Source organism: Kogia breviceps, chromosome 16 (genome assembly GCF_026419965.1).
Source record: "Kogia breviceps isolate mKogBre1 chromosome 16, mKogBre1 haplotype 1, whole genome shotgun sequence".
Classification (NCBI taxonomy): Eukaryota; Metazoa; Chordata; class Mammalia; order Artiodactyla; family Physeteridae; genus Kogia; species Kogia breviceps.
Window position 1 is genome coordinate 16,603,042 of NC_081325.1, and position 22,961 is coordinate 16,626,002.

At 52.7% G+C, this 22,961-nt stretch overlaps 1 protein-coding gene across 1 annotated transcript in view; it reads left to right on the forward strand.

The window, feature by feature from the left end:
- The window catches only part of ATP7B (ATPase copper transporting beta), a 50,736-nt gene extending 30,939 nt beyond the window's left edge, over window positions 1-19,797 (forward strand). Inside the window, 13 exon segments of the mRNA XM_059041618.2 lie at window positions 4,214-4,341; window positions 4,443-4,597; window positions 5,178-5,312; window positions 8,482-8,676; window positions 10,701-10,883; window positions 12,271-12,439; window positions 13,934-14,077; window positions 15,496-15,638; window positions 17,310-17,513; window positions 17,613-17,730; window positions 18,782-18,884; window positions 19,360-19,579; window positions 19,582-19,797. Coding sequence (XP_058897601.2) covers window positions 4,214-4,341; window positions 4,443-4,597; window positions 5,178-5,312; window positions 8,482-8,676; window positions 10,701-10,883; window positions 12,271-12,439; window positions 13,934-14,077; window positions 15,496-15,638; window positions 17,310-17,513; window positions 17,613-17,730; window positions 18,782-18,884; window positions 19,360-19,579; window positions 19,582-19,698 — 2,014 coding nt within the window. The 3' untranslated portion in view covers window positions 19,699-19,797.
- Window positions 19,798-22,961: the final 3,164 nt, after the last annotated feature.

Genomic DNA, 22,961 nt, shown 5'->3' on the forward strand with positions numbered 1-22,961 from the left:
GGCGTCCCTGCACTCGCCCACCCCCACCCCCCGCCCTCCAACCGACGCCTTTCTTCCTTCCCCTTCGTCTGACCCCTTGTCCCCTGGCCAGACTGCCTTGTCCTCGGGGGCCTGGAGCACTTGGTGCCTCCAGTTGTCCTGGGACTGCATAGCAGGTGCTCAGATCCTCGCTAGTTGAATGCATGAAGTGACTGTCAGATGTTAAAGGAACGCATCACGCACGTGCGTGTGCTTGACACTGTGAGGCCTGCACAGCGGGTCCCCAGTCGCCCACGTTGAAGTGCTCTGTTTCTTATAATTAGGAAAACGGAATTATACATTTCACGTAGCCCAGTGGCCCTTCTCTTGTAAGTTTTTTCTTCGTCTTTTTGCTTTGTGTTAGATGAGGCAGGGGAGTAGAGAAGAGCGGACAGGTGAGGTGAGCAGGCTGCTGGCAGAAACCCCCAGAGCTGAAGAAATGCTCGGAAAAAACTGTATTCCCACAGCTTGGCGTTTGGGGGACATGAGCTTCTGAAGCAGAAATGCGACTGGGAATTCACCAGAAGGAGCCGCCTGCCCCCCTAGAGAGCTGTTCCCCATCAACTCAGCCGTTCAGAGTAAGAAAGATATGGTTAATGCAGATCAAAGGGGAAATTCAAAGTTAGATGAAGGGACTTCCCTGGTGGCTCAGTGGTTAAGAATCCGCCTGCCAGTGCAGGGGACATGGGTTCGAGCCCTGGTCCGGGAAGATTCCACATGCCGTGGTGCAACTAAGTTCATGAGCCACAACTGCTGAGCCCGCGTGCCAAAAAAGAAAAAAAAAAAAAGTTAGATGAAGCAGAGATGAGCCTCACTCACGATTGCTTAGAAAGACACCCAGTGGACATTTGAGGCAAGAATCATGATTTTTTTTTTTTTTTTTTTTTTTTTTTTGCGGTACGCGGGCCTCTCTCTGCTGTGGCCTCTCCTATCGCGGAGCGCAGGCTCCTGACGCGCAGGCTCAGCGGCCACGGCTCACGGGCCCAGCTGCTCCGGGGCACGAACCCACGTCCCCTGCATTGGCAGGCGGATTCTCAACCACTGCGCCACCCGGGAAGCCCAAGAATCACGATTTTTAAGCAAACATTTTAAAGCTTAAGAGCGAGGTTATGGGAGAGGAGGCTCTGCCCACAGCCCCGCCGTCACCTCCTTTCTACAGGAGCAGCTGCCCCTTCTCTGACACAGGCTCCTCTTGCCGCGGAGACCTCTGCGGACGGTAAACGCCAGGCTGTGCAGACGGGCCTCAGAGGGCAGTTTTGGAGCCTGGGCGTCTCCATCTCTGGGAGACTTTAAAAAGAAGCAGAGGGGCTTCCCTGGTGGCGCAGTGGTTGAGAATCCGCCTGCCGATGCAGGGGACACGGGTTCGTGCCCCGGTCCAGGAAGATCCCACATGCCACGGAGCAGCTGGGCCCGTGAGCCATGGCCACTGAGCCTGTGCTTGCAGAGCCTGTGCTCTGCAACGGGAGAGGCCACAACAGTGTGAGGCCAGCATACCGAAAAAAAGATAAGAAGCAGAGGATATTCTCGGTTGTCGAGATTCTCCCCTTCTCTGTATTTACTGTCCCCCCAGCCACCAAACAGATTTACACATCTGTTCCCAGCACTCAAGACTCAGGCTGCTGCCCGCTTCCCATTTAAAGGTCTCTCCTTTTCCGTGCTCCCTTTCTTTTATTGTGGCCATTACTGAGCTTAAATAAACCAGCTTGACTTTAGTGACTAGGTCATAGACCTGAGAGTTTTGTCCTGTGTGTAACCCCAGCCCAGCACAGTGGCTGGTACGTGGAGGCCAGTCAACAGTGGACACGCCTGTCAGGTGATGGTCAAAGTCACCGGCACCGACTGTGCAGCGGGCCCTGCCCTCGGTGCCCACAGGCAGCATCTCAGCTCAACCTGGGAACAAATAGGGGTGACTGTCACCTACCTCAGGTGGTTTGGGGAGGATTCATGTCAATATCGAGCACAGCACCTGCACTCAATGCGTGTCTGGTTTTCCTTCTCAAATAAGGTGGCTTTTTGTACCCTCTCTCTGTGATAGTTTAAACGTAGGCTTTGGAGAATGAAAGGAAGGCATAAAATAACCTCAGAGCCCTGCTTGTTCGACGCCCCTGCTTTTCTGACTTTCTCACCATTGGTTCCTGAGCCAATGTTACATATACAGTTAAGTAAATTTGGTCCCTGTGACGCTTTCAGCGAGATGCTGCCAAAGCCGTCCTCGCTCTCTGGATGACTCTATTCCTGTCGTCCCCTCCTGTCCCCCCATCTGTCTCTCTCGCTCTCTGTGGGACCGTTCTCCCCAGCAGACAGTTCACACATACTCACAACTCACAATTTCCTGTCTTAATGCACACGCTCTTCTACTCCCGTTTTTCTCTTCTCTTTCACACAGCAGAACTTCTTTTGAACGTTGTCTTCAGCTGCTTTCTTGTTTCCTCACCTCCCAGCCTCTCCTCAGCCCGTTCCAGCCAAACTTGTCCCTCCACCAGTTTCTGAGATCCCTTTTGCCAAAGACATCACTTCGTTTCCATGAACCAAATCAACCATTGCTCTTATTTAATCCTCATTGCAGCCTCTCACCAGCATCTACCCCCTTTCTGTCCCTTTAAAATACGCCTTTTTGGGGGCTTCCCTGGTGGCGCAGTGGTTGAGAATCCACCTGCCGATGCAGGGGACGCGGGTTCGTGCCCCGGTCCGGGAAGATCCCACGTGCCGCGGAGCGGCTGAGCCCGTGAGCCATGGCCGCTGAGCCTGCGTGTCCGGAGCCTGCGCTCCGCAACGGGAGAGGCCCCAGCAGTGAGAGGCCCACGTACCGCAAAAAAAAAAAAAAAAAAAAAAAACGCCTTTTTTTGGTTTGTTTTTTAAGAGATAACGGGCCTCGTGTACTTCACTGGAGTACACGAATCCCAAGCGTACGGCGCAATGAGTTTTACACGTATCTGTGTCTAGGTAATGACCTCCCCGTATGCGATGCGGTGGGATGGGTGTTCCCTCCTGAAGGCCCCGCTCTCTCTCTTTCCGCCCCCATCCCTCGCTGGCCCTTCCGCCTGCCCAGCCTCCCGACATGCGCGTGTCCCAGGGCCCAGGTCTCTCTTCCAGGCACACTCCTCAGGAAGCTCGTACCATTTCAGGCTTTAGATACCATCTGTATTGTGACAGCTTCCCCTTTTGACCTCTAGTCTCAGCCCGAATCCAGTTTTCAGCTCCCTGCTCTCCCGACTTGACATGTCTACGTGGAAGTCAAGTAGGCATCTCGGACCCGACATGTGAGAACAGAGATCTTCATCTCTTCTCCGTCTCTTCCCTCTCCCTCCCGTGGCCGCTTCTACATAGGCGTCTCCATCTCATTAAACAACTTCTCATCCACCCAGTTGCTCAAACTGAAACGAAGAGCTCATGCTTGCTTCTCTTATGCTCTCAGCGCATACACACGTCTTGCTGACACATCATGCCCCCCAAAGTTCCCGGGCATCTCTTCCCTCCGTCTCCAGCCCAGGCCACTGTTGCCACGGCCTAACCCTTCTGTCAGCTTCTACTGTTGCCCCTACAGCCCACGCTCATGCAGCAGCCAGAGAGCTGACTTGAAAACGCGAAGCGGCTTATGTCACTTTCCCACTGAAAACCTTAACACCCGAAGCCCGCACTGTGCCCTGCAAGACCCTACATGGTCCGGTTCTACCTGCTTCACTCGTGTCCCTCCAGCCCTGCTTGCTGGCTTCCTATTTATCAGAGGCCCCCTCCACCCCGCCTCAGGGCCTTTGCATTAGCTCTTTTCTCTCCCTTGAGTTTTCTTTCAGGGCCCTCTTGTCGTCCGGCTCAAGTGTCATCTTCGCGTGAGGTCTTCCCACTTCTCTCCTCCTCCTCCACCACCGAAGGAAGCCCTCCAGTCACATCATTGTCAGCACGGCACTTATTTAAGACCTGGGACTCTCTTGCTTGTTGTCTGTTTGCTCCACAGAATTATCCTCACGAGCGTTGCAACTTGGCTGTCCTGCTCACAGCTGCCTTCCCAGGAACTAGGACAGTGCCTGGTACTTAGCAGCTGCACAGTTTTGACTCAGTCTGTAAACGGCGGAAAAAGTGGTTACTGGCGCTCAGTGTAAAGCAGGCGGTTTGTCTAGAAGCCGACCTGGGCGACAGGCCAGGAGGGTGAGCTCCCGTGCGTGGCCCCCGAGCGTAACCTGAGTGGCGTCTGTTGCAGAGAGGAGCAGGTGCCCATGGAGCTGGTGCAGCGTGGCGACATCATCAAGGTCGTCCCCGGGGGCAAGTTCCCAGTGGACGGGAAAGTCCTGGAAGGCAGCACCATGGCCGACGAGTCCCTCATCACAGGTGAGGACTCCGTCCCCCTGGGTGGGTGTCAGCACCCTGGCCAGGCCCCAGGGAGGCCGACGGGGCTCAGCGCGCGGCGTTGGTTTCCTCTCCACCTCTAGGAGAGGCCATGCCCGTCACGAAGAAGCCCGGCAGCACGGTGATCGCCGGGTCCATGAACGCCCACGGCTCCGTGCTCATCACTGCCACCCACGTGGGCAACGACACCACCTTGGCTCAGATTGTGAAGCTGGTAGAAGAGGCTCAGATGTCCAAGGTAATGAAGGGATTTTATTTTTTATTTTATTTATTTATTTAAAAAATTAATTTATTTATTTTTGGCTGTGTTGGGTCTTCGTTGCTGCACGTGGGCTTTCTCTAGTTGCGGCGAGCGGGGGCTACTCTTTGTTGTGGCGCGTGGGCTTCTCACTGCAGTGGCGTCTCTTGTTGCGGAGCACGGGCTCCATGCGCATGGGCTTCAGTAGTTGTGCCTCGCGGGCTCCAGAGTGCAGGCTCAGTAGTTGTGGCGCACGGGCTTAGTTGCTCCGCGGCGTGTGGGATCTTCCCGGACCAGGGCTCGAACTCGTGTCCCCTGTATTGGCAGGTGGGTTCTTAACCGCTGCGCCACCGGGGAAGTCCCATGAAGGAATTTTGAAAGCAATATAACTTCAGCTTCCTCTCTTTAGAAATTATTCCAAGAGTCCCATAGAATCAGGCAGATTTTTACTGAGTAGAGAGATTGACTAATAAATGTAGTTAATGAGGGAGCTAGGAATCCCAGTCCTTGTCCATGCTTGTGGCAGTTTATTTCTTTGGAGATTGTAATTTCCCGTGGTTTTCGTGTTTTATTTCCATAGGCACCCATTCAGCAACTGGCTGACCGGTTTAGTGGATATTTTGTCCCATTTATCATCATCATTTCAACTTTGACGTTGGTGGTATGGATTGTAATCGGCTTTATCGATTTTGGGGTTGTTCAGAAATACTTCCCTGTAAGTTGAATGCTGTGGGCAGTGTGCTTGTTGGGTTTTAAATAATCGATTGCCATTAATCCTATTTTTTCATGTCTGAGATTCATTGGGCTTTATTTACCCATTACATCTTATTTGCTTGCTTCACTTGTTGGCAGCAAAACCTCAGCCAGGGTAGGACAATCCGGGCTATGCAACTATGCAACTCCTGCAGGTTTTTACTAAAGATGCTTTGTGCTTTCTTGTTAGATCATTTCAAACACCACTGGCTCTCAGGTGTAATGCTTAAAGCATTAACATTTTGCACTGTTGGCCATTTTTGAGGTTATGAGGCACACATCACAGAAGATAGGTCACGTCAGTCACAATAGCATGATAATATTATTTAACCAGTTTTAAGAAAAATAGATTTTTTTGCTGGCTACCTCCATATAGACCATCTAACCTTGCAGCTTCCCAAGTAACACTAGTAGCTTTTTAATAATTACTTATTAAACATTATATATGAAGCAATGGAATATATATTTTTGAGTTTAAAAAGTGGACGAAGAATACTATCTTAGGAAATACAGTCTTATCAAAATTCAAAAAAAAATACGAAACTTTTCTGCTTCAGCAATAAGAACTTACATACATCAGTGATTCGCAACTGGGAGTGGTTTTGATTTGGTGATGTCTGGAGATGCTTTTGGTTGTCGTGGCTGAGGAGGGGTGCTGCTTGGCCTCTAGTATGTATGATAGGAGCCAGGGATGCTGCTAAACATCCTGCAACACACAGGACAGGTCCCCACAACAAAGAATTATCTGGCCCCAAACGTCAATAGTGCTGAGTTGGAGAAACCTGGATAGACATAAAAAGCTAATGGCCCACTTGGAGTAGTATTTGTGTGGTACGCGGGCCTCACTGTTGTGGCCTCTCCCTTGCGGAGCACAGGCTCCGGACGCGCAGGCTCAGCGGCCATGGCTCACGGGCCCAGCCGCTCCGCGGCACGTGGGATCTTCCCGGACCGGGGCACGAACCCGTGTCCCCTGCATCGGCAGGCGGACTCTCAACCACTGCGCCACCAGGGAAGCCCCTGGAGTAGTATTTGATAACTGCCCAGTGAGTAGAACAATGTTTTACCTTATTTTTAAAAAATATCTCATACTTAGCCCAGTCTAATACGTATTTTACCTTAGAGCCATAAAATAAGAAACTGGAAATACAGAATGGATAATATTTTCCTTTTTAAAAAATTTTTTATCTGTAGTTAAAGGCATATCATATATTCTTGGTGTACTTGTCATTCACTTAGATATGATTTTCCTCCCTCAAATTCCCTATCTTAAAATGTCCAAGTGAAACACTTTCTGACGTCTAGGGAGATTTCAGTGTTTTAAGAGTAGCCTATGACTGTATTCCTAGAATTTGCCGGTGGCTATTAGGGCACCTGACCGCCAAAAATTTTGGCTTTTGTGGGAGAGCAGCTCATTGGCATGTGGCTATGGGAAACTCAGCCCTAAACAAGTTGGAATATGTGGCTTCCTGCTGTTCCCTACCTTTCCATCTTACTTTCGCTTCTTTTGTTTTTATCTGCAATATCAGGGAGGATGCTGACAAAAGAGGTACTGCATGTTCCTTTAAGACATTGTTGTCACTACTCTGTACAGATCACCTGTAGGGACAGGGTTCGTGTCAACCTCTAGAAGTCTACCCCACTCCTCTCAGAATGCCAGGTGTGATTTTGACAAGAATTTCTGGAGGTTAAAAAACAAAACAAAACAAAACAAAACAGCATGTCCTTCTACCGAAATCAAACTGTTTCTGTGAAAATTGAATGACCCTTAATAATGTAGCTTATTTTAGAATCTGCCTTTCAAAGTCAAAGAATAGAGGGTAGATGGATCTAAAGAGATTGTGGTCTATATCCTCGATTTAGAAAACATGCATTTTACTGTAATTAAGTAAATACAGCTTCTCTCAATTGTTCTCCAGAGATACTAGCCATTTTGAAAGGTAAACCAAGATAATGCAAGATGTTAGAATTCAAATAATCATACCAGTATGTGTCACCAGGTAACTGGGAAGGAGACCTGTATTTTTTTGGTTTTGGATTTTTATAAAGGAAACAGTGGTGAAAAATAGAAGAAACTAAAGATGGCTCCAAATCCCACCCCTATATGCACTTTTCTGTACTTGGGTGAACATCTTTCCAGTATTGTTGAAAGGCTATCTAGAGATATAGGCAGATAATTTTGCACTAATTAAATCACAACACATGCCATTTTATGCTTGTTTTTTTAAATTCAGCAATGCTACTGATATCTTTCCATGTCAATATGTGTACATCATCATTTTAACATCTGCATAATATTCCGTTATGCACGCCATACCTGCAGTTTAATTAACCAATCCCCCATTGGTTGTTTCTAGTTTTTTCCCTTTATGAAAAAGCACTGTGAGAAATATCCTTGTATCTTTTCCCACATGATTATTACCTTAGAGTTGTTTCCTTGGAGAGCTATGGTTTTTATAAAGCTTTCATAATAATAAAAATAATAATGATAATGTAACAGCTATAATATAATTTCTCAGAATCCTCTCTCCTACGTCAGGTGTTGTACTATGTATATTTATGTTTGTATGTATTTGTGTGTATGTTACCTCACTTAATCCTTACAAAAACCTGTGAGCTGGGTATTATTACCTCCATATTGTATGTGAGGAAGCTAAGACACAGAGTGTCAGAGCCAGGATATAGATCTACGCGGTCCAATTCTAGAGCCTGTGCTCTTCCCCTATCAGGGATTTTTAGGTGCCTCTCTCCTCTCATAATGCCTTTCCCTGAGGAAAGCCTGTAGGATCAGGTTGGAACAGTAGGATATGGAGCAGTAAAGTGAACCATGAGATACCAGCAAAGCAGAGCGGGATACACCGTGTGTCCTGGAGCCCAGCTCATCACGCCAGTTCAGGTCCCCCACCTGTGCTGGAATGTTCTTTTTTTAATTAATTTTTATTGGAGTAGAGTTGATTTACATGGTTGTGTCATTTTCTGCTGTACAGCAAAGTGAATCAGTTACATATATCCACTCTTTTTTAGATACTAGTCCCATATAGGCCACTACAGAGTGGAATGTTCTCATGTGATCAGAATTCTGTGTGATGCCCCATCTAACTCTCACCCTGCCTCTGTCTCTTTGCTCTCGTCAGACGTCCAGCAAGCGTATCTCCCAGGCAGAGGTGGTCCTCCGGTTTGCATTCCAGACGTCCATCACGGTGCTGTGCATTGCCTGCCCCTGCTCTCTGGGCCTGGCCACGCCCACGGCCATCATGGTGGGCACGGGGGTGGCCGCCCAGAACGGCATCCTCATCAAGGGAGGCAAGCCTCTGGAGATGGCCCACAAGGTTGGCCCCTGCTTCCTTCGAGATCTTGGCTGGGGTGATTTTGTAGCTGTATGCTGCGTGATTTTTTTTTTTTTTTTTTTTTTTGACTTAGAGAGTCCTAGTGAAAATAGTACCTGTTTAAATGTCATATTCAGAGAAAAACCTGAAAGAGGACTGAGGGTAGCACTGCTAATTAAGTAAAACCCCGGCAGCATCTCACGGTCAGAGACCTAAATGCTGTATAAATATTAATTTAATCTCATCGACAACCCTGAGTTGGGGGCTGGTTGTTTGCATTTTACAGGTGAGGGAAGTGCAGCAGGTGGGGGCTGGGTGGCTTGCCAAAGGCCTGCAGCTAAGATGTGCAGCGCCGGGCTCACAGCCAGGTGGTCGGGCTCCGGGGAAAGTAGCTGCGCTGTCTCTGCGTGATCGGGGAGGGGGTCCTGGGACCTTGGGTGCAGAAGCAGGCAGCAGTGTCTATGGAGAATCTCCGTTCAGCCCAGCAGTCCCCAACCTTGCACCCTCCCTTTATTTCTTCGGTATCTGTTGAGCGTTGACTCTGTGTGGGTCCTGTGCCGGGCCCCGGCTCCCAAGGACCTTACAGTCCAGCAGGAAAGACAGACGTGGAGCAGGGAAGCAGCAGGCGCCATGGAGAGTGTGAGGTGCCATGAGGACAGTTCCTCAGGGGCCTAACCGTAGAGCTGTGTGTGCTGGACGGGGTGGACGCTGGCGCAGGTGCTCAGGGGAGGTCTGAGACCTGTCAGCTCACAAAAGAGGTTGGGAAGGGTGTCCCGGCCGTGGGACCAGCACGTGGAAAGGACCTGGGGGGGCCGTGCCGCCCGGTCCCAGACTCCGTAGGACTGGAGACCGTGAACACGTCCCCGCCATTGTGTCCCCGGCATCTTGCCCCGTGCCTGGCACGTTGGAGTCACTCCACTGTTAATTTTCTCCGTAACCAGAAGAGGACCAGAAAGAGAGAGGAACTGACAGGAGATGAGGGTACTGAGGGAGGAAGGAGGGGAGAGAGGGGCCTTGAAGGGCTTTTTTTGGAGGGTTATCCGGTCCAGGTCCAGAGCTTAACCAAGAGCAGCAGGGACACACGGGCGCAGGGGCGGGGGCGAAGCGCCTGCGGGGCTGAATCGCACGCTGCGAAGATCCGATCGTCCTGGTGGCGGAGCGCGGGCTGGACCGGAAGCCGGGCTGGACCGGAAGCCGGCCAGGACCGGAAGCCGGCCAGGATCGTCAGAGGAAGGCCGGTGAATAGGGGTGAAGAGGCCCCACTCAGTCAGAAACAAGAAGTGGAGCTGTTGTTTGCTAGATGAGAGAGAACCGAGCCTGCGGCACGCAGTCTGAACACAACAAGGGCTGACCTTGTACCGGGTCCGGGGAAGCGTGGAGCGAGGGAACTGGCGGGCTCCGGCCACGCAAGCTCAGGCGCCGGGTGTGGCTGCCCCCGACTGGCTGAGCGCAGACCCGTGGGGACCAGTGCCAAGCTGCCGCTGACCAAGGGGGACGGGTCCCCAGACGAGCTCTGTGGTTACTTGCTATTACGGCCAAGGAACACTCCCTCCCTTTTGTGAACTTGGAATTCGAGAACACTCTTCTCCGTAGGCTTTTGCACTGATGCAGGCCGGAGAAAACAGTGGTTGACCCGGCAGATAGCGGTGGACCGGGAGATGGGCAGACCCCCCCCCCCCCCCCCAGGGTCACGCTCCTGACCCGACGCGAGGAGGGGGCCGCACGGTGTTACTGCACGGTGATGCCTCCTTGTTACATCAGAGTGAGAGCTTCTGCCTCAACCTGGTCAAGGTTAAGCCGGAGCGCGGATTTTTTTTTTTTAACTGGGCAGAGAGGGAAACGATGCTTTGGCATCGGCAGTGGTCGAACCTTGGGATGGACGGCAAGGATTCTGTAGCGGGTCATGAAGGAGTGTACTGTGACCTGCTTGGGCTGGGTTGAGGGAAGTTCTGCCTCGAGATTGTGAGGACTCTGAGAGTCCCTTCCGTCTGTGTTTTGGTCCCTGAGATGTGGTTTTTTTGGGGCAGATAAAGACTGTGATGTTTGACAAAACTGGCACCATCACCTACGGGGTCCCCGAAGTCATGCGGGCCCTCCTGCTCGTGGACGCGGCCACGCTGCCCCTCCGGAAGGTGCTTGCTGTGGTGGGGACTGCGGAGGCCAGCAGTGAGCACCCCCTGGGCGTGGCAGTCACCAGATACTGTAAACAGGTAGGTGGACTGGGCGTTGCCGGGCCCTCGCTGCCCCGGCTCCCCCGCTCTCCCCAGCTGAGCCGGAAGACTCCGAGCTCCTTCCTCCTCACACGCCTTTCCTCCTCGATGCCCCTGGCCCCCACGTCAGCTGCCTCCACGGAGGCCTTGGCTCCTGTGGTCTGGAAACTGCTGAGCAGGCCCCCTGGAGCAGGTGGGGATGCAGCGCACAGCGGCAGGTCCATTGTCACATTTCCAGATGTCACAAAGCAGTTCAGTGTTAATGAGCTAATGGCCATTCACTGGGCATTTCCTGAGCATCCCGGGCTCAGGGGAGTGAGACTTCATAAGACGCGAGCTCTGCCTGCTGGGAGTTGATGGTCGGGTGGGGGAAGACAGGCGTAGTCAGTCCCTCACGAGCGCTTCGTGCAAAGGGATACAAAAACGAAGGGGGTCTTGGGGCCAGGTCGGGAGAAATCCATTCCACTGGGGACTCCTGAGACGGAGAGGAAGCAGCAGAAGTGACCAGAGGACTGTGGGTTGTTGGCACAGTTAGTGGGGAGCCTTCATCCCCTGACCTCTGCAGATGAGAGGGCCTAGTTAGCTTTCTCTGTTTTCAGTCTGCGCGTGGATGCAGCAGGATGTGCCAGAACACTGCCCTGAAAACATGTAAACTGTCTGAACAGTACAGTTATCGGTAAATGTAGAAGGTGACGTGGATGCCTTGGGGAAAAGTTGACAACTCTTCCCGGACAGGGAATCTTTCAGAAATCTCATTTTCGTGTCGTGTCCTTTGTGTAGGGTGCAGCTATTTCCCCTCTCATCCTTCTGATGTTTCAGAAAGAATTCTGCTCACCCCCAGGCACCCTTCCTTTGGGTTCTGTTACCCAAATAAACCCAGCCTTTCCCTTTCCCCTGCCACGTCGGCCCTCTCCGCTAGGGTCTGGCCGTGGGCAATTATCTCTTGATGGCCTTAAAATAGTTTGCTACCACTTACCTATTCCATCGTTTTTACGAAATTATTTGCAACATAAAAAGAAAATCTTTCGTCCCTTTGGCACCTTCATCCCCGCCACCCCCCACCCCGACCCCAGCCCTTAATTTGGGGTGTTTGATGTGAATTGCCTTTCTCCTTTCTGGACTGCAACCTGTCCACTCTCCCCAGGCATCCAAACTCTAGGAGAGAGTTGAGGCTGTTTTAAATGACTGTGTCATATAAGAGAGAAAGAGTTGCTGACTTAAGCATCGATCTCTCCACCTTCCCCAGAAGTTCTCCTCCCGTCCCTCCCTTCCCTCTAAATTTCTGGTGTCTGCTGCTCCCCGCGCCCCGCCTCACCCCCACCTCTGTCCTGACTCCCTCTCGACTCACCTCTGTTTTCTGCTTCCTCTCCCCCACTTTCCTTCCCAGGAACTTGGCACAGAGACCTTGGGATACTGCACGGACTTCCAGGCGGTGCCCGGCTGCGGGATCGGCTGTAAAGTCAGCAACGTGGAGGGCATCCTGGCCCCGGGCGAGCGCCCGCGTGGCCAACCGACCGCCCACCTGAGCGGGGTCAGCAGCGTCCCCGTGGAAACAGGTATCTCTGGCCTTGGTTTCCGCTGCCCGGCCCGCCGGGGGCTGGGCCCCGCCAAGGAGAGCGCCATGCCAGGCTCGCCCCGTGGTTCCCGACCGCGGAGCAGGTGGCTCAGGGCTGGTGCGCCGCACACCTGTCTCCCAGGGGAGCCTGCAACTTCTCTGGTGTTCTTCGATGTGGCTGAATCTTGACGCTAACGGCAGACAAAAGCAGTGTGTGACTTAAATTCTTGGAGTATTGCTTACCTGCTCCCTAGTCTCGAGTCTCTTTCTTATCCTGGGTTAGTCTTGGTATAAGACTCGTAAGCTACAGGGTGGGCAGATGGGAGCCCTCCTTTTGTTCTTCCTAAACAGGAAAGCTCCATGTGGTCAACTCTGATGGGATGTGACGTATTTACAGAGCTGGCAGCCATCCGGGAAAGTGAATGGAAATGGTTGGCCCAAGCCAAGAAGGGACACTGGAGGGACAGCTGCTTTTTGAATAACGGCCTTTCTTATTCAAAGGGTGCTATCCATCAGCATAAGAGAGTGAAAAAACCCATGTCTAGTGCTTGCTCTTAAGTATGTTAGTAGTTAAATCTTGATTTAGGGCTTCCCTGGTGGCGCAGTGGTTGAGAATCCGCCTGCTAATGCAGGGGACACGGGTTCGAGCCCTGGTCTGGGAGGATCCCACATGCCGCGGAGCAACTAGGCCCGTGAGCCACAACAACTGAGCCTGCGCGTCTGGAGCCTGTGCTCCGCAACAAGAGAGGCCGCGACAGTGAGAGGCCCGCGCACCGCGATGAAGAGTGGCCCCCGCTTGCCCCAACTAGAGAAAGCCCTCGCACAGAAACGAAGACCCAACACAGCAAAAATTAATTAATTAATTAATAAAATCCTACCCCCAACATCTTCTAAAATAAAATTAAAAAAAAATCTTGATTTAGATTTTGTTAGAAGCTATTACCACCTTATAGCAAGTTAAAGCCCTGGGATGACCTTTCCTTTGCCTTCCAGGGACTGGTCTATCAGTGACACCTAAGGTAGAGGTGACAGGTGCAAGACTCAGCTGGCCTTTTATGAGGTATAGCTTCAAAACCTTTCACACACAGAGGCTGGTTGTTGGCTGGTTCACCTTGCGTCATCTGTACCAAGCAGTGATGGGTCTAGTCAACACTTGCTTTCGGCGCTGACCAAATAACTTAACCGCTTCTAGTCCTAATTCTAACCCAACCTAACTGCAGCAGCAGACACCGCTAAAGGCCAGTAGGTACACTGCGTGGTATTTAATATGTTTGTAACATCTTTACATGTTTTAATTCATACCGCAGTTCTGCATGTTAGTTATTCATCTTCCCCTGGGTCTTTAAGGATGGTTTTCCAAGAGGTGTTTACTAGGTTGTGGTTTTTCCAGAGCCGTCAAGTGGACGTTTTGCTGCTGAAACCATCCCATGGTTTTTAGTGCTTTCTCACAGTGAACTTGGGCTCTTTGGGAATAACCACACACTCCTTTGAGCAGATGCAGTCCCGCAGACCTTCTCTGTGCTGATCGGCAACCGAGAGTGGATGAGGCGCAACGGCTTGACCGTCACCAGCGACATCAGCGACGCGATGACCGATCACGAGATGAAAGGCCAGACGGCCATCCTGGTGGCCATCGACGGTACCGCTCTGCCCCCTGTCCTCTGCTCTCAAGTGAGGCTGCAGGCGTCAGGCAGACATAGAGTCCTTTTTTTTAAAAAAAAGTAAATCTTCCTCTCTGTTAATTGTAGTTCTATATTTGAAAAGGCTGTCCGGCCATTTTTTTCACTTCATTGTCAGTCAGTCCTGAGGCCCCCTCTGGCCACCTCCATCTTTGCCGCCAGAGGGAAGATGGCTTCAGCCTCTTTGCTCCTGGGATTCTAAACTGGCTTCCCAGGTGGGCACTTGAAAGTCATCCTTTCTCACTCATCACTGTAGGCGAAACAGCAGTTGACTTCCTAAGAGGTTTAACTCTAGGATGCTTTACACACTGAAATCCCCTGCAGCTTTCACAGAGCTTCTCAACATTGTATGTATCTTAGTACTCAGGTTATATCCTGGGCTTTACATCTCAGGTAGATTAGAATCACTTTATTGATGTTAGTTTCTGCTAATAGAAGTAAAAACCATATGCAAATAAGAAATAATTTAATTGCTGTATTTTGAATGCTCTTTTCCCATTCTCTCTCTCTCTCTCCCCCTCCCTCCCTCCCTCCCTCCTTCCCCCTCCCTCCCTCCCTCCTCCTCCTCCCTCCCTCCCCCCTCCTTCCCTCCCTCTCTCTCTCCCTCCCTCCTCCCTCTCTCCCTCCCTCCCTCCCCCGTCCTTCCCTCCCTCCCTCCCTCCTTCTCTCTCTCTCTCTCTCTCTCTCTCTCTCTCTCTCTCTCTCTCTTTTTTTTCCGGCTCTCACTGCCATGCCTTTTCCCAAGCCCTTTACACGCACAGCGCCCTCAGCTTGTCAAGCTGGAAATGGCTCAATTAAAAGTGCCTCCTACACACCCTCGCTGCTCCCGTCACACCTCAGTCCTCAGTCCTCGAATGCCTTCCTGTGTCAGTGCCTAAAGAGTCACTAAAAAAAAAAAAAAAAAAATTCTACAAAGTGTTTTCTGTAGGAAGAGACAGAAAGGAAGGATTGATTTTCTAGCTGTTTGGACATGTGTCACTTTTTGAGTAGCATTTGTTGTATTTGTTGTATTTCTCATGTTTCAATAGCTAACAGGTATTGAATTATTATGAGCCAGGCAGTCTGCAAAGCAAGAGATGTTCCTTGCAGAAAATCTGGAAAATTCCGAGAGCTATAAAAAAAATGGAATCCCTCATTATTCTACCCCTCAGAGAGCCACTGTTAACTTTTGAACAGTCCTTCCAGACTTTGGCATGCATCTGGAAATGTATGTAAATTTAAAAAAAAAAAGAAAACCGTATTCTGTTGTATAATTTAGTGTTTTGTTTTTGGCGTGTAACATGGCATTAGGAAAACTGCTCCAGATCATGAAGTCCTACTTGCTCCTCGGGCTACCCAGAGCGCTGCTACGCGTGCTCACCTGCGGTGTCTCCCACAGGTGTGCTCTGTGGCATGATCGCCATTGCAGATGCGGTCAAGCAGGAGGCCGCCCTGGCCGTGCACACGCTGAAGAGCATGGGCGTGGATGTGGTTCTGATCACGGGGGACAACCGCAAGACAGCCAGAGCCATTGCCAGCCAGGTAAGGGCCGGGGGCCGGGATGCCTCCCACATCTGAAATTGCAAGCGATTTCAAGCTGGCAGAAACAGTGTAAGGAAAATACATAAGCACTAGTGCACTGAGCACTCAGCTTTGCTCTGGTCCTCCCCCATCGCTGGGGGCTTTTCTCTCCACATGCTTTGATCTCAGAGCCGTGCACATCCCACAGGGGACCACCTCTCTGCTGCCCCAAAGATCACAGTGCTGGGGCCTCCGTGCCATCATCCCTGCACGGTGGCTGCAGCCCCGGAAGAGCTGGCCCAGCATTCTTCATTTTCCAGTCGCTGCACTGAGGAAAAACGACCATGGCTTGAGGGCTGAAATAAACAGTCTTGTAGCCTTTATATTAAGGGAGCGTTTTGCCGGCCCAGCTCTCCTCACTCTTCACCAGATAAGTCCCTGGGTCCCGGCAGTTCTTCTGCGGCGCTAGGGTCTGAGTTTGGGCCACGAGGGCAGCACGACTGCGTGCCTGCCTGCCCTGCCTCGCGGGGGGGGCTCCAGTGCAAACTCCAGACTGTTGTATACCACCCCTTGCGGACGTGTGTGTAAAGCTGTCTGCTTTTTTTTAACATTTTGTGTGTGTGTGTGTGCTAGGCGGGCCTCTCACTGTTGTGGCCTCTCCCGTTGCGGAGCACAGGCTCCGGATGCGCAGGCTCAGCGGCCATGGCTCACGGGCCCAGCTGCTCCGTGGCATGTGGGATCTTCCCAAACCCGTGTCCCCTGCATCGGCAGGCGGATTCTCAACCACTGTGCCACCAGGGAAGCCCGAAGCTGTCTGCTTTTGAGAATGAATTGCTCCTTAGGAGGGGAGCGGCCGTGCCCCGGTCAGCCATCCCTCTGAGAGCACACCCGCTCCGGGTTAAAACTTGTTCCTGCATTCAGCAAGCCCTTACTAAGCGCCACCCCTGTGACAGAGAGGCTACAGAGAGCAGTGAAGAGGGCGCCGCGCTCGAGGAGCTCATGGTCCCGTGGGGAGGGTGGTCCAGGGACCGAGTGTAAACCAGGTGCTGGGCGCTCCAGTGGAGGAGTGCACAGGATGCATGGGAGCTGCCAGCTTACCCCTCAGCCTGGCAGAGGCCGGGGACACCTTCCAGGGGAGAGGAGGCCTGCAGGCATCAGATGAAGAAGAGGGGGTGCTGGGGGCAGGAAAAGGGACCTTTGCAGGACAGAGCCAGCGGCGCGAGCACCGTCTGTGGGTGCAAGGTAGCAGCGAGTTGGAGAGGCCAGGGCGGGGCCCGCTGGGGCCGGGGGCGGGGAGCTGGGCACAAGCAGGACCTGACCTGGGGACCTTGGGAGGCAGGCAGAGGAGTTTAGACGTTGTCCTAGGGGACGTGGGATCCGCTGGAGGCCTTGAAGCAGGAGAGTAACGCGACCAGTGATTGCTGTTTGGGGAAGGTCACGGGACGGCATCTGGGGAAGAGTGTTGGGAGGCCAGGATGTGGGCAGGAGGCCAGAGAGGGTCCCCCACCACCACGGGGCGTTGGGACGGGAGCAGGGGGTGCGTCTGCCGTGCGACCTGGAGTCCGCAGGGCTTGGCGACGGGACCCGGAGGCTGAGGGCTCCTGGGTTTCTGCTCCTATTCCTGCCCTTGGCAACACCGGATGTTATTGTGCATTTGTTTTTTTATTGACTGCTGTTCTTCTTCCCTTTCAGGTTGGCATCAACAAAGTCTTTGCGGAGGTGCTGCCTTCTCATAAGGTGGCCAAGGTCCAGGAGCTCCAGAACGAGGGGAAGAGAGTGGCCATGGTGGGAGATGGCGTGAACGACTCCCCAGCCCTGGCCCGGGCCGACGTGGGCATCGCCATCGGGACGGGCACGGACGTGGCCATCGAGGCAGCTGACGTCGTCCTCATCAGAGTGAGCTCTGCCGCGCCTCCCCCGACCTGCTGCCCGTGGCAGGAGTGCCGAGGGCCGCAGAACGGGGCTCCCAGTTCACCGCGTGCTCCTCTCCTGCAGAATGACCTGCTCGACGTGGCGGCCAGCATTCACCTCTCCAAGAGGACCGTCCAGAGGATACGACTCAATCTGGTGCTGGCACTGATCTACAACCTGGTCGGGATCCCCATTGCAGCAGGTAGGCCCTCGCTGCCCCGTTCCCTCTGGCCCTAGGTGTGGCCAGAAGCCTGGAAGAAAGAGTTGATTTTATTATGTCCGCTTTGTCAGTCTCTAAAGGTAAATGAGAAACTGCAGGGAGAACCCAAGCCTTCTGGTCACTGCGGGCCTCCCTGAAAAGCCGGCCAAGCTGCTCAACCCTGTTTGCCTTGGCCCTGTTTTCTGGAACATTATTAAGACATACAGTCTGAAAAATAATCAATATTAACAGTTCTGGGGCCCCCGTTACACGCTAAGCCCCGGGATCAGTGCTTTAGAACTTTGTCTTAAGAATTAATCCCGCCCGGGTTTTATCCTGACTCGGAAATAATCATGGGAAGAGATGGATATGGTCTGCTCCCTAAGCCCTCCCTCCCCCACTGTATCTTATGTCATCAGAGAGGGAAGAGTTCCAAAGACTCCTGCAAGGAAAGCGCCTACAAGGGCCAAGACCTATTTTTAAACATGACTGCCGCACCCCACGTTCCCCTGTTGTGTCCGAGCGGTCGGCGCTGCCTCACGCAGTGGATCAGCGCGTGCGCCGCAGCCCGGCTCCGGCAGGCGCACCTCCTGCCCCGCGGCCGGCTCAGGACCCGGTCCCCTCCCGTGCTTGCGGCTCTGTCCCAGGACCTGGTCCTGTTGCCCCTTATCAAGGTGCTTTGACGCCCTTGAGGGAGGACCGTCCGCGTAGAGAGGGCCCGTGGTCATCAGCGTGCTGTCGCGGCGCTCACACCCCCGAGGTGCCCCCGGATGGTGGCACCTGCAAGTCCCTGGGGTGCCCTGTCCCCTGGAGCTTCCCCCAGACAGGTGATGGCACCTCTGGATGGTCCCAGGAAGGTCAGGGTGGGTGGTGGACCCCCCACCCCCCCGGCCAGCTCTGAGACCACCCGCCTCAGGCCCACGGGCACGTGGTCGGCGCCCAGCCCAGGGGCTTCTGAGCCGCCCTGAGGAGAGCTTCTGGTGGGCAGCGAGGCCGGGCCCCCCTCGCTCTCCGCGCCGGGCTGCGACCTGAGTGTAGTCCCCGCCTCGGCCAGGTGTCTTCATGCCCATCGGCCTCGTGCTGCAGCCGTGGATGGGCTCGGCGGCCATGGCTGCCTCCTCCGTGTCCGTGGTCCTCTCGTCACTGCAGCTCAAGTGGTGAGTCCCCGCGGCGGGCCCGGGGCGCGGGGCGGTGGGTGTGCGCCCCGAGCGGGGCCCGGCTTGTGTTTGTGTAACGACTTGTCCACCGCGAGCCAACGGTTTACCTCTGAGCAGTCACCTCGCGCTGCTGCTTCCCGTTACTCCGCTCGACGGCTGTTTATGTCGAGAGGTAGCTATAGGATCCCTGTTTGTAATCATTTTTCCTTTTTTAAAAGGGATCTTTATTTACTTATGCTTTCAGTTAACAAAAGTTAATGACAGCCTACTAGGTACCAGGCATTTGGCTAGCAATCTCTAAGTTGGGAGCTTGCCCTGAGCCATAGGAGTTCGGTGGCCTTTCTTTCCTTTAAAAGCCGTGAGGCCCTGATACTGCGTGTTATTAAAGACTTCACGAGAGGCCTTCACTGGGCTTTACCAAAAAAAGGCTGTGTGTCCCGAATGGCTCAGGTGCTCTTGGACTCCTGCTTTGCAGCTACAGGAAGCCGGAGCTGGCATGGTACGAGGCGCAGGCGCAGGGCCGCGTGAAGCCCCTGACCGCGTCCCAGGTCAGCGTGCACGTCGGCATGGACGACCGGCGGCGCGACTCCCCACGGGCCGCGCCCTGGGACCAGGTCCGCTACATCAGCCAGGTGTCCCTGTCCTCCCTCGAGTCCGACGGGCTTTCCCGGCACGGCGCCACGGCCGACGACGAGCGGGGAGCAAGCGGCCTCCGCTCCTGAGTGACCGGGACGAGGAGCCGTGCGTCCGAAAGCCGCAGGCGGTGTGGCCCCCACCCGGCCCCCCTCCCTGTGAGGCCGAGGCTCCAGCCTGACGGCAGCAAGAGCAGGCGGCGGAGCCCCTCGCCAGCCCTGGACCTTCTAGATCACCCCTCCCTGCGGCTTGTGGACCACGCCACCGGGGGCCCACGGGCTCATTGGAAACCCTGCTGACCTCGAGAAGAGGAGGGACAGCCAGCCCTCCTCGCATCCTCTGCCGTAGCGTTTGGGATAACTGCCTGTGAAACGAGGATGATCTCATTGGGTCCAGAAACTTAGCTGGGCCTGTCCACAGAACTCATTAAAACCTCAGGCTCTGGCGCTTTTTGACGACACCCACGTGCATCGCGTATCCAAGACCACCACTTACCTCAGGTGTCCCCGCCTTTTCTGCCGGCGCCATCTCTTCGTTTTCTGTCCTTGACCCTGGGGCTGTGGCACCCCGTCGTCTGAGGGCCGGGCTGATGTCCTCACGTCCCTGCGGCTGCTCTTTAGGACGCTCGTGTGCTCCTTCCTGAACCCCTCGCCCACACGGCCGCCAGAGAGCCGCCACGCTTCTTTCTCCTCGGGGTGAGAAGAGGTGTTTGTTGCTTATGACCCTCTTCTCCGTGGAGTCCTGGCTTCTCAGCGCCACCGAATCCAGTGCTGTTGCTGACTCTCGCTGCCCAGCTGGAGTGAGGGTCTCAGAGCCCGAGACTTGAGAAATTTGGCTTCTTGGGGGGGGAGGTCTGGGGGGACCCAGGGAGGCATGTGGTGCAGGAACCTACTTGCTCCATTCCAGGGGCTTCAGTTACATGGCCCGCTATGTGACTGTCACCTCACGTGGTCCATTGTGGGAGTCAGGTCAGTGCTGCCCCAGTGCCCACAGCACCCCGGGGAAACAATACCCAAATAAGAGAGGAAATCCCAGTCCTCCACATGCATTGACATCTGCATGCAGAGCTGGTGCCTTAGGAAGGGGGTGACCACAGTTTCCCAAGAGAACATCTGTTTCTAACTTTAAGTGGCCTTTGCGGTTGCACAGCATCAGAGGGGACGCAGTGGGGCCCATGGCAGACTCAGGGCTTGACGGCGATTGGCAGGCCATGCGGGGTAGACTAGTACTATCAGAATCTTAGACTAGGCAGTGCAGAGCCTGTTCTAAGTTCCAAGGTGAAGCCCTTATCACACACGTTTTAGTTAGTTATTGTCAGTTCTTTTCCAGGGGGATATAAGCACTTTTTATAAGTTACCTCTAATCCTCCCAACAAGCCAGCAAAGTTCGATAATTCACAGGTGGGAAACAGGCTCAGAGAAGCTAGGTAATCCCACCCAGGATCACACAGCCAGTATACATGGGAGAACAGGGGTCTGAATTCATGTCTGTTGGCTCTGAAGTCTTTTCTCTAACTTGGCCCTACCTTGACTATTTCACCCGAGAAGAAGAAACAAGAAAAAGGCCCTTGCGCTCCCGGAAGAACGAACCTGCCAGGTGATATATTTGCTGACTTGGGGTGAAATCTGACTGCGAGGTCATGTCATGTTCCCTTTGGATGGTTCCTTTCCATTTGCATATAATTTAGTTTTTGCTGGGTCTTAGCCTCTAAAGTTGATGTGCAGGGTTTTGCTGTGTTTTTACGGTTTCCAGTCTTCCCTCCCCTCCCCAGCCCCTTCCTGCTCTGTGTTCCCAATTGTGTCCTCTCTTTACTCCTGGCTGTGCTTGGGGAATGTGTCCTGTTTTCTAACTGGGCTAATCATTGCCTAAAGAATCTAATTGTATTGATTTTTCAAAAAGCTTTTAGGACCATAAATGTCATGTTTATAGGGACATGGAAATATTTATATAATTGTACAGAAAATAACCTTTCAGACATGTTCAAAGTATAAGTTTTTTTTTTTTTTTTTGGTCAGAAAAGAAGAATTCCTATTTCAAAAACGTTCCCATGCTCTATTAGAATAAAGTTTCTTTTTTATTCATCTAAAAATTTGCCTCTGGCTGGCTCCGAGTGGGAAGCGTGTGGGAGCCAGTACAGTGCCATCTTTGGTGAGAACCTCGAGGTGCTGACTTTGCTCAGTGCCTTTTCAGGGGGAGAAAAGAATGCGGTTTAACAGTGGAGGCCACGAGGGTGGCCAGAGCCCTCTGATGGGCCATCCCAGCACTGTGTGAGCCCCTCTCCCAAAGGCCTCCCTCAGTGGTCTGTGGGGAGAGCTCTGGAAAGCACCGCCCCTGGGTACCTGTCCCGCTGGTTCGGACACGGGCCTAGGTGACCCCATCACATGCACTTCCCTGGTTGAGGGCGATTGTCCACAAATGGCTGTTCTCAAAGGCACACATTTAATCAGAACGGCTATATTTTGGGATCCTCGGCCCTGAAGGAATCGGGTGGGAGGGATAGTAGAAAAGTCTGGACCAAAGTGCTGTGCTGGGAAGGCTCTGTGGGCATCTTGTGTGTGTGGAGTGGGGGGGGGAGGGTCCTAAGTGAGCTGTACCTAGAGGTGAGGTGACAGTGTCATTCATCATCCAAACCAGGATACTTTTAAAGAGTGAAAGGAGGTGCTGTTAACAATTATGACAGGGCAACTGGCCTAAACTGGGACTACCCAGGCAAACTGGGACGTGTGGTCACCTGCCTTAAAAGGGAAATAGACATTTTGCAGTCGTCACCGACACAGACTAACACTTTAGAACTTTGCCCTGATTGTAGGTTCCACAGACATGCTGGTGACCTAATCCTTCATCAGACTGAGAGATTTCCCCCTCTGGCACGTCCTAATACCAGCACTTCTCTGTGGAGTCATTAAGGTGACTGTCTGGCAGCTTGGAGTGAGTGCACAGCTGGAGAGCCAGGCAAGGGCTACACTAAGTGCCCTCCAGTACAGCCTTAGGACTTGACCCCCGGCATGCTGGACTCCTTTTCTGGAGGCCTGGCTATGGGAATTTCATGTCGTATGCACGTCCCACTGTGGAAAGGGAAGGTTGAGTCCATTTCTTTAGAAGATAGACATTTTCTAAAACTTGAGCAAATTTCCCTGATAGGATTCCACATGCACCAGAATAAATCATAACATCTGTCCATTCCTGATAACTTTTCAGCCTTTAAGACCTTAGTGAAGAATTGTGATAGGATCACCTATTAAATAAATGAATGTAATAATTCTAGTTTTTCTCTTTCTCTTAAACGGCACCTGGAAATTGACATGTCAAAAAATCGGTCCCCAAATTGTTTTGCTGGTTTACTGTGGAACCAAGACTGATAAAAATGATCTTTATTTTAAGAAAATCCAGCGTAAGCCAAAATCAGCCAATCAAATAGGTGACTTAGAAAAAGATTTGAATTAC